Source organism: Xyrauchen texanus, chromosome 1 (assembly GCF_025860055.1).
Source record: "Xyrauchen texanus isolate HMW12.3.18 chromosome 1, RBS_HiC_50CHRs, whole genome shotgun sequence".
Lineage (NCBI taxonomy): Eukaryota > Metazoa > Chordata > Actinopteri > Cypriniformes > Catostomidae > Xyrauchen > Xyrauchen texanus.
The window spans coordinates 63886631-63896972 of NC_068276.1; the positions used below are offsets into that span (position 1 = coordinate 63886631).

Below are 10342 nucleotides of genomic sequence, written 5' to 3' on the forward strand. Positions count from 1 at the left end.
TAACCTCATGTTGTTCCAAACTTGTTTGACATTTGTTCTTCAGTGGAAAACAAAGTAAATGTAAGACAGAATTTTACCTTCATTCAACATTTACTTTCATTGTATGGAGATAAAAAATGAAGGTAAATGGTGACAGGCTTACATTATTGGGCAGACAGAGAACAGAATCTGCTCATCATACATCATCAGACATTACTTGCAGTCCATTCTCATCATTGTTATTTGTTTCCTGTGTATAATGTGTTCATGAAAACTTTCATGAGCTGCTTTGAATGGATGTAATTTGAATGACCTGTTTGAATTGAAAGTAATAATTAGGGAAAACATGTAGGAAAAGTCTTGGGTTATCCATGAGGTCATACGTGTAAAAACAAGACGGATTGATAAATGTAAAAAGGCTCATTTGTTCTGTCATAATCACTTAGGCAAAATAATATTTTGCATTAAACTCATTTTTAAGAAGATACATTTATAATTAGGATTCACCTCTTTAAGAAAAAAATAATAAAAAATAGCCCATTGAAAAACTGCTTTAATTTATAGATCATTAATCTGAATATTGAGTGACACATCATATAAAAATAGGGCTACTAAACATTAGATCTCTTTCTACCAAAGCACTAATTGTTAATGAAATGATTACAGATCATAGATTGGATGCGCTCTGTTTGACTGAAACCTGCTTAAACTGGATGAATATATTAGTTTAAATGAATCTACTCCCCCAGGTTATTGTTATAAACATGAGCCTCGTCTGAAGGGTCGAGGAGGAGGTGTTGCTACAATTTACAGGGAAGTTTTTGGTGTTACTCAGAGGACAGGATATAAATGTAAGTCTTTTGAACTAATAATGCTTAATGTGACACCGTCAGATATAAATTAATATCTCTGTCGTCCTTTACCCTTGCTACAGTGTATAGATCACCCGGGCCTTATTCTGATTTCCTTTGTGAATTTTCAAATTTTTTATCAGATCTTGTAGTTACTGTAGATAGAGCCTTAATTGTTGGTGACTTCAACATTCACATAGATAATGAAAATGATAAATTGGGATTAGCATTTATCGATATTCTCAACTCTCTTGCAGTCAGACAAAATGTAACAGGACCAACTCATCGCCATAATCATACGCTAGATTTAATTCTTTCATATGGAGTTGATGTTGATAATATAGAAATAATAGCGATAACATCTCGGATCATTACCTCGTCTCTTGCATGCTGCGATCAGCTAATGTTACTCAATTTACATAACTCTATCATTCAGGTAGAACTATTCTTTTGACCACTAAAGATAGCTTCACTAATAATCTTCCAGATTTATCTCATACACTCAATAAACCCCAAAGCCCTTTATATTTCTTCAAAACCAGATGAGATTTCACAATTCTGGAAATTTGCTGCTAAAATATAATTTGACTCTAGATGGATGTACTGTTACATCATCTTCAACAGCGAAGAACTTAGGTGTTATATTTGATACCAATCTGTCCTTTGAAAATCAAATTACAAATGTTTGAAGAACAGCATTCTTCCACCTCAGAAATATTGCTAAATTAAGGCACATGCTCTCGGTTGCTGATGCCGAGAAACTAATTCATGCGTTCATGACCTCAAGACTAGATTATTGTAATGCATTACTGGGAGGATGTCCAGCAAGATCAATAAATAAACTTCAATTGGTTTAAAATGCAGCAGCCAGAGTGCTGAAGCAAGAAATATGATCATATTAGCCCCATTTTATCATCGTTACATTGTTACCTGTTAAATTCTGTATTAATTAAAAAATTATGTTAACTACATACAAAGCTTTGACTGTTCTCCACAGTACTTAAGTGATCTTCTATCACGCTATATTCCATCACGTTCATTACGATCGCAAAATTCTGGCCTTTTAATAGTTCCTAGAATATCAAAATCCACAAAAGGAGGAAGATCCTTTTCATATTTGGCTCCTAAACTATGGAATAGTCTCCCAAACACTGTTCGAGATGCAGACACACACTCTCAGTTATTTATCCAGGCATACACCTAATTTATCCTCCAACCTACAATTAGAACCGGCTGAATCCAGCTCCATTCCTGCTTCATGTTGGACTCCACTGCTACATGTCGCAGAATGATGATTACTAAATGCAGCCGGTGCCAAACATCACTTCAGTCTATTATGATGGACTTCAGAGGATGAACTGATGCCAAATCCAACCATAAGACATGGGATACTTCATATGCCATTGTCTGAACATTGGATTTAGGATGGACCACACCGAACCTCACCGAAATTACTGGCCAGGTTGAACTGCGTTTCACATCCCTGATCTCTGCATCACCTCGGTCTATTGATGGACTATGATCTTGAAATGGAATACATAGACTAACTATTGCCAACAAAAGCCTTCATCAGCCAATTAACATGGACAATTGCATCTATGTGAACTTCTGCAGTTAATCAAGATGGACTTCAAAGCCTGTGGTCATTAATCTTACAGTTCAAACACAATCGATGTTTAAACAATGACCCTTAACACTTACTTAGTTTAATAATTTTAAACCATGACTTCAACTATACACAAGTAATATTTACATTACATTCATGATGTTAGTCAGAGGGGAACTGGCCCCCACAGTGAGTCTGGTTTAGGGTTAGGGTGGGGTTAGTCAGAGGGGAACTGGCCCCCACAGTGAGTCTGGTTTAGGGTTAGGGTGGGGTCAGCCAGAGGGGAACTGGCCCCCACAGTGAGTCTGGTTTAGGGTTAGGGTGGGGTTAGTCAGAGGGGAACTGGCCCCCACAGTGAGTCTGGTTTAGGGTTAGGGTGGGGTTAGTCAGAGGGGAACTGGCCCCCACAGTGAGTCTGGTTTAGGGTTAGGGTGGGTCAGTCAGAGGGGAACTGGCCCCCACAGTGAGTCTGGTTTAGGGTTAGGGTGGGGTCAGCCAGAGGGGGAACTGGCCCCCACAGTGAGTCTGGTTTAGGGTTAGGGTGTGGTTAGTCAGAGGGGAACTGGCCCCCACAGTGAGTCTGGTTTAGGGTTAGGGTGGGGTCAGCCAGAGGGGAACTGGCCCCCACAGTGAGTCTGGTTTAAGGTTTGGGTGGGGTCAGCCAGAGGGGAACTGGCCCCCACAGTGAGTCTGGTTTAGGGTTAGGGTGTGGTTAGTCAGAGGGGAACTGGCTCCCACAGTGAGTCTTGTTTAGGGTTAGGGTGGGGTTAGTCAGAGGGGAACTAGCCCCCACAGTGAGTCTGGTTTAGGGTTAGGGTGGGGTTAGTCAGAGGGGAACTGGCCCCCACAGTGAGTCTTGTTTAGGGTTAGGGTGGGGTTAGTCAGAGGGGAACTGGCCCCCACAGTGAGTCTTGTTTAGGGTTAGGGTGGGGTTAGTCAGAGGGGAACTGGCCCCCACAGTGAGTCTGGTTTAGGGTTAGGGTGGGGTTAGTCAGAGGGAACTGGCCCCCACAGTGAGTCTTGTTTAGGGTTAGGGTGGGGTTAGTCAGAGGGAACTGGCCCCCACAGTGAGTCTGGTTTAGGGTTAGGGTGGGGTTAGTCAGAGGGAACTGGCCCCCACAGTGAGTCTGGTTTAGGGTTAGGGTGGGGTTAGTCAGAGGGGAACTGGCCCTCACAGTGAGTCTGGTTTAGGGTTAGGTTGGGGTTAGTCAGAGGAGAACTGGCCCTCACAGTGAGTCTGGTTTAGGGTTAGGGTGGGGTTAGTCAGAGGGGAACTGGCCCCCACAGTGAGTCTGGTTTAGGGTTAGGGTGGGGTTAGTCAGAGGGGAACTGGCCCCCACAGTGAGTCTGGTTTAGGGTTAGGGTGGGGTCAGCCAGAGGGGAACTGGCCCCCACAGTGAGTCTGGTTTAGGGTTAGGGTGGGGTCAGTCAGAGGGGAACTGGCCCCCACAGTGAGTCTGGTTTAGGGTTAGGGTGGGGTCAGTCAGAGGGGAACTGGCCCCCACAGTGAGTCTGGTTTAGGGTTAGGGTGTGGTTAGTCAGAGGGGAACTGGCCCCCACAGTGAGTCTGGTTTAGGGTATGGGTGGGGTTATTCAGAGGGGAACTGGCCCCCACAGTGAGTCTGGTTTAGGGTATGGGTGGGGTTATTCAGAGGGGAACTGGCCCCCACAGTGAGTGTCTAGAGCACAAGACAATAGACTGAAAAATTCTGATGAAATGACGCTGTGCTCTGGTTTATTTGCCCACGTTGACACACTCATCAGGGGCAGAGCGCCAAGTGCCATCTGCCAATAGGTTGCCATGCTTTTAAAGAACTTCAGAGATCATCACTCCTGGGGTGAGTTCCCAGAGCATCAGCTGCTAACGCAGCGTCGAAATGACCGACTTGAAATGGAACCGGTCCTGGAATACTGAGTTTGTCCAGGGGATTCTGAACTGTGTTTGTCAATTCCCATTTACTTGTCAGACATTGCATTATCAAAGTTTAAAGGCGGCACGCATGAACAACTGCTTTAGAGTCTTAAAGGGACAGTTCACCCAACAATTCAGTCATCATTTACTAACCTCATGTTGTTCCAAACTTGTTTGACATTTGTTCTTCAGTGGAAAACAAAGTAAATGTAAGACAGAATTTTACCTTCATTCAACATTTACTTTCATTGTATGGAGATAAAAAATGAAGGTAAATGGTGACAGGCTTACATTATTGGGCAGACAGAGAACAGAATCTGCTCATCATACATCATCAGACATTACTTGCAGTCCATTCTCATCATTGTTATTTGTTTCCTGTGTATAATGTGTTCATGAAAACTTTCATGAGCTGCTTTGAATGGATGTAATTTGAATGACCTGTTTGAATTGAAAGTAATAATTAGGGAAAACATGTAGGAAAAGTCTTGGGTTATCCATGAGGTCATACGTGTAAAAACAAGACGGATTGATAAATGTAAAAAAGGCTCATTTGTTCTGTCATAATCACTTAGGCAAAATAATATTTTGCATTAAACTCATTTTTTAAGAAGATACATTTATAATTAGGATTCACCTCTTTAAGAAAAAAATAATAAAAAATAGCCCATTGAAAAACTGCTTTAATTTATAGATGATTAATCTGAATATTGAGTGACACATCAATGGAAAATTCTGCTCACACTCCCTGAATGTTATTTTAATGTCAAATATGCAAACACTCTCACTTACCTTTAATAGAGAGTGACACATTCACATGAAACAGACAAACTGGATAAGTCTTATTCTGAGTTTGGATGGTCATTCATTGCTGTCTCATCATGAGGATTCATCTGTTCTTTGTTCTGTTTTCAGGTCAGTTTCACAGTTTTTTATGTTTATGTCTTGCATTTGCATTTAGCCAAGTGCAGTATGATGTAGTGTTAAAGCTGCTGCAAATAAAATGCAATATAAGCAATGGTGTGATGTAGACTAGCTCTATATTACTGTTAATTACATTATGTATATTGTAAAAAGGTCTGTGGTAACCTCTCAATTATAAGCGTTGCAAGATTTTATTGTAATATACGTTGCTCATCTACTTATCCTCGTTTTCCAATCCTCTAGTAATGTCTTTCCTTAATGGATTGAGTTGTACGGATTATTTATTATTATATATTATTTTCCTTTATGAGCTTCACAACCCCAGTCTCCATTCACTTTCATTATATGTAAAAGAGTGCCCAGAATATTCTTAAAATGACCGATCTTTCTATTTTCTATTTTTGCTGAATTATTCCTTCATTATTTCCACAGTTCTGAGTCTCCATGTCAGCTCTCAGCCTCCCAAGTTTTACTTTATTCCTGTGAATATGACCTGGACGACCGCACAAACATACTGCAGACAACATTACACTGACCTGGCCACCATTAATGACCAGACGGATGTCAGTGAGATCGTAAAAGTTGTACCCAAAGATATGCAAAGTAAATATATATGGATTGGACTCTATAAGACAGATGCAGGAGCTCCATGGATCTGGTCTGATCAGAGCAGCTTCACGTTCAGATGGTGGGCTTCTGGACAGCCGAACAACTATAATGGCAAACAATTCTGTGCGTCAACATGTACTGATGGATTCTGGTGCGATGAGGATTGTAGTGTTGAATACACTTCCATCTGCCACAAAGGTGAATATTTGACAATTACTGGACAAAATGACCAGCGAATTAAACTTACCTTAAATCTGGATTGTTACAAGCTTTGTGTGTTATAGTATTCCTCACAGTGGGCTCTGTTGGTCGTCATCTGTTTTATTTCATGCATACATCAAATGTGGATAATGTGCACAGAAAACTCTCTATATGGCATAAATATTAAAGAGTATGCATGTTATTTCAAACATAGCTAAAGTGTTTGATTGTTCTGATGTTCCAGCCAAAATATGGCAGACAAATTCATTAACTAGATGTCCTTCATAGAAAATAATCTACTATCTTATATTATTATTATTATTTCTCATGTGCATCAAAGTGTGTTTTTCTTTGTTCACTCAGAGATAAAAACACAGATTGTGCGAGTTGAAATAAAATCAAGTCAAAATGTGAATGATCCTGAAGTGAAGAAGGAGATTTTAAAGAAGGTGAGTTCTTAAGGGGATCTACAGTATATTAACATGGATAACTGAAATACTTTGCAAGAGTATTTAATAATAAACGTCTGTTTGTTTTCTTCAGATTGAGCAGAAACTGAACGAGAAGGGGTTTCCAGAAAATGCAACACTGTCATGGACAAACCAATCAGATGGAAATGTCTTCCAAAAGAAGGTCCAGAAGAACGATACCACTGATCAGACTTGCCATTAAACAGTGAAGAAACGCATAAGAAATTATATTTGCATGGGAATAATAGTATAGTAATAACTGAATGCTTGTGCTTTTTCATAAGCTGATTAGGTATATGATTGAGATGCTGAAAGTCATTGATATTTCTTAAAGTTTCAAATAGTCCATAGTATAATCTGTATACAGCAGTTATAAAATGCAATGCAAACAAAGTGTGAATTATGGGGGTGGGCTTTGACCCTCCTAATTATGTCTTGTTCCCCCCTGAAAGACATCAAAACAATATTAATATACAGAGCATCCAGAAAGTTTTCACAGCGCTTCACTTTTTCCACATTTTGTTATGTTACTGCCTTATTCCAAAATGGATTAAATTCCTCAAATTCTACAAACAATATCCCATAATGACAACATGAAAGAAGTTTGTTTGAAATCTTTGCAAATGTATTAAAAAAAAAAAATGAAAAAAAAAAAAAAATCACATGTACATGATATTCACAGCCTTTGCCATGACACTCAAAATTGAGCTCAGGTGCTTCCTGTTTCCACTGATCATCCTTGAGATGTTTCTACAACTTGATTGGAGTCCACCTGTCATAAATTCAGTTGATTGGACATGATTTGGAAAGGCACACACCTGTCTATATAAGGTCCCACAGATAACAGGGCATGTCAGAGCACAAACAAAGCAATTGTCTGTAGACCTCCGAGACAGGATTGTATCGAGGCATAGATCTGGGGAAGGGTACAGAAAATATTTCTGCAGCATTGAAGGTCCCAATGAGCACAGTGTCCTCCATCATCTGTAAATGGAAGAAGTTTGGAACCACCAGGACTCTTCCTAGAGCCGCCTGGCCAAACTGAGCGATCGGGGGAGAAGGGACTTAATCAGGGTGGTGACCAAGAACCCGATGGTCACTCTGACAGAGCTCCAGTGTTTCTCTGTGGAGAGAGGAGAACCTTCCAGAAGAACAACCATCTCTGCAGCACTCCACCAATCAGGCCTGTACGGTCGAGTGGCCAGACGGAAGCCACTCTTCAGTAAAAGGCACATAACAGCCCACCAGGAGTTTGCCAACAGGCACCTGAAGGACTCTCAGACCATGAGAAACAAAATTCTCTGGTCTGATGATACCAAGATTGAACTCTTTGGCATGAATGGAAAATGTCATGTCTGGAAGAAACCAGGCACCGCTCATCACCTGGCCAATACCATCCCTACAGTGAAGCATGGTGGTGGTGGCATCATGCTGTGGGGGTGTTTTTCAGTGGCAGGAACTGGGAGACTAGTCAGGATCGAGGGAAAGATGAATACAGCAATGTACAGAGACATCCTTGATGAAAACCTGCTCCAGAGTGCTCTGGACCTCAGACTGGGGTGAAGGTTGATCTTCCAACAGGACAACCACCCTAAGCACACAGCCAAGATAACAAAGGAGTGGCTACTGGACAACTCTGTGAATGTCCTTGAGTGGCCCAGCCAGAGCCCAGACTTGATCCCGATTGAACATCTCTGGAGAGATCTGAAAATGTATGAAAGGGGGTATTTGTGCATAAAATATCTATCTCTCAAGTCAATTGACACAAACCAGTCCAAAGGGCTGATATGAGACAAGATCTGTCTCTAGTAACCATCTTTAACAGAGAATTTGTGAGTGTCTGGTTCAACTGAAGCATGTAGCCTTGTTAGACAACTGAGCTTAATTTTGCTTGTATTTGTGCCTCGGGCATCCACAACAATGTCTGAATCCAGGCTGGAGAGAAATATATTAGGCTTAGGCCATGGCCACTGGGGCGTATAAAACTGGGTCAGTTTCCACTTTCAGGGGAGCTGGAGCAGCATGGGCACTGAGTTCATTAGGGCGCCACCTTGAGGAAGAGCATGAGCAAGCCGGTTGCATCACAGAGGCAACTCACCTCGGCAATAGCTGCTTGTATGCTTGCGACTGTTTTTTAGCTGTTTGTCACTGAAGAGGACCTGCTGCAACACTGGAGTGTCGAGCAACACAGCTTTGTCCTTGTACCGAATCTCTGTAATGTTGAGCCAGAGATGATGATCTTTGGACACCAGGCTACCAACAGACCTGCTGATGACATGGGCAGTGATCTTAGTAACCCAGAGCATCAGATCAGTGGTGTAACAATGCTCCTTAAAAGACTCTGGGTCTGGCCTGCTCATGTCCATGTTCTTGAGCAGGTAAGCCTGGTAGGGCTATAGGATCACCATGGTGTGCAAACCAGACTAACCTGCTGCAGCATAGGCTATGCCAAAGAGTGAGGACTTGAGCCGGTATAGCGTGGAATGGTCCACTGGCCGAGCTTTCCATCCCAGTGCAGAGGAGGAGCATACATGTGCCTCGACTGCCTCTTCAACCGAGGGAATCTCTGTATATGTTCATGAAGGTCGGAAACATGCGTTTGTGTAGAGTAGGGAAATTGTAACGTTTTGAGCAGTTGGTCGTGAAGCTCAGGGGAAAATGGCACCGAGCAACGAGACTCTGTAAGAACCACTTGTCAAGCCGAGAATGCTCGGAGATCCTCTTGCTGGAGCTTCTAGACTGCCCAAAAGAGAACCTGTTTTGGCTCAGACATTTTGATGGTTTTCCTCCCCACAGGGGTAAATACCAATGGGCTCATAAGTAAGTTACTGAGTAAGTCTAGGCCTCACCTTTAGGCACTGCAAACAATATGGCATATCCATCTTCATCATAACCAGCAAATGTGATCGAAACATGCGTGCCGATTTTGGGGGGGGCACGTTGTCACTTGTTAATTCAACCTGTGAAGACGCTTGTGCTCTGGTTTATTTGCCCACGTTGACACGCTCATCAGAGGCAGAGCACCAAGTGCCATCTGCCAATAGGTTGCCAGGCTTTTAAAGAACTTCAGAGATCATCACTCCTGGGGTGAGTTCCCAGAGCATCAGCTGCTACCGCAGTGTCGAAATGACCGACTTGAAATGGAACCGATCCTGGAATACTGAGTTTGTCCAGCGGATTCTGAACTGTGTTTGTCAATTCCCATTTACTTGTCAGACATTGCATTATCAAAGTTTAAAGGTGGCACGCATGAACAACAGCTTTAGAGTCTTAAAGGGACAGTTCACCCAACAATTCAGTCATCATTTACTAACCTCATGTTGTTCCAAACTTGTTTGACATTTGTTCTTCAGTGGAAAACAAAGTAAATGTAAGACAGAATTTTACCTTCATTCAACATTTACTTTCATTGTATGGAGATAAAAAATGAAGGTAAATGGTGACAGGCTTACATTATTGGGCAGACAGAGAACAGAATCTGCTCATCATACATCATCAGACATTACTTGCAGTCCATTCTCATCATTGTTATTTGTTTCCTGTGTATAATGTGTTCATGAAAACTTTCATGAGCTGCTTTGAATGGATGTAATTTGAATGACCTGTTTGAATTGAAAGTAATAATTAGGGAAAACATGTAGGAAAAGTCTTGGGTTATCCATGAGGTCATACGTGTAAAAACAAGACGGATTGATAAATGTAAAAAAGGCTCATTTGTTCTGTCATAATCACTTAGGCAAAATAATATTTTGCATTAAACTCATTTTTTAAGAAGATACATTTATAATTA

At 41.5% G+C, this 10342-nt stretch overlaps 1 protein-coding gene across 1 annotated transcript; it reads left to right on the top strand.

Moving 5' to 3' along the window:
* The first annotated feature begins 5185 nt into the window (after positions 1-5185).
* LOC127643397 (galactose-specific lectin nattectin-like) lies at positions 5186-7129 on the top strand. The gene is made up of 4 exons (XM_052126090.1): positions 5186-5263; positions 5705-6079; positions 6446-6531; positions 6626-7129. The coding sequence occupies exons 1-4, from the start codon at positions 5206-5208 to the stop codon at positions 6752-6754; spliced, it is 648 nt and encodes a 215-aa protein (XP_051982050.1). The 5' UTR covers positions 5186-5205; the 3' UTR covers positions 6755-7129.
* The last annotated feature ends 3213 nt before the right edge of the window (positions 7130-10342 follow it).

What these genes read in the sequence shown, in the direction of transcription:
- LOC127643397 (XM_052126090.1), top strand. Translation starts at nt 5,206, where the DNA reads ATGGTCATTCATTGCTGTCTCATCATGAGGATTCATCTGTTCTTTGTT. An exon ending in CACTTCCATCTGCCACAAAG is followed by an intron (nt 6,080 to 6,445) that starts GTGAATATTTGA and finishes TTGTTCACTCAG; the next exon opens with AGATAAAAACACAGATTGTG. An exon ending in AGAAGGAGATTTTAAAGAAG is followed by an intron (nt 6,532 to 6,625) that starts GTGAGTTCTTAA and finishes TGTTTTCTTCAG; the next exon opens with ATTGAGCAGAAACTGAACGA.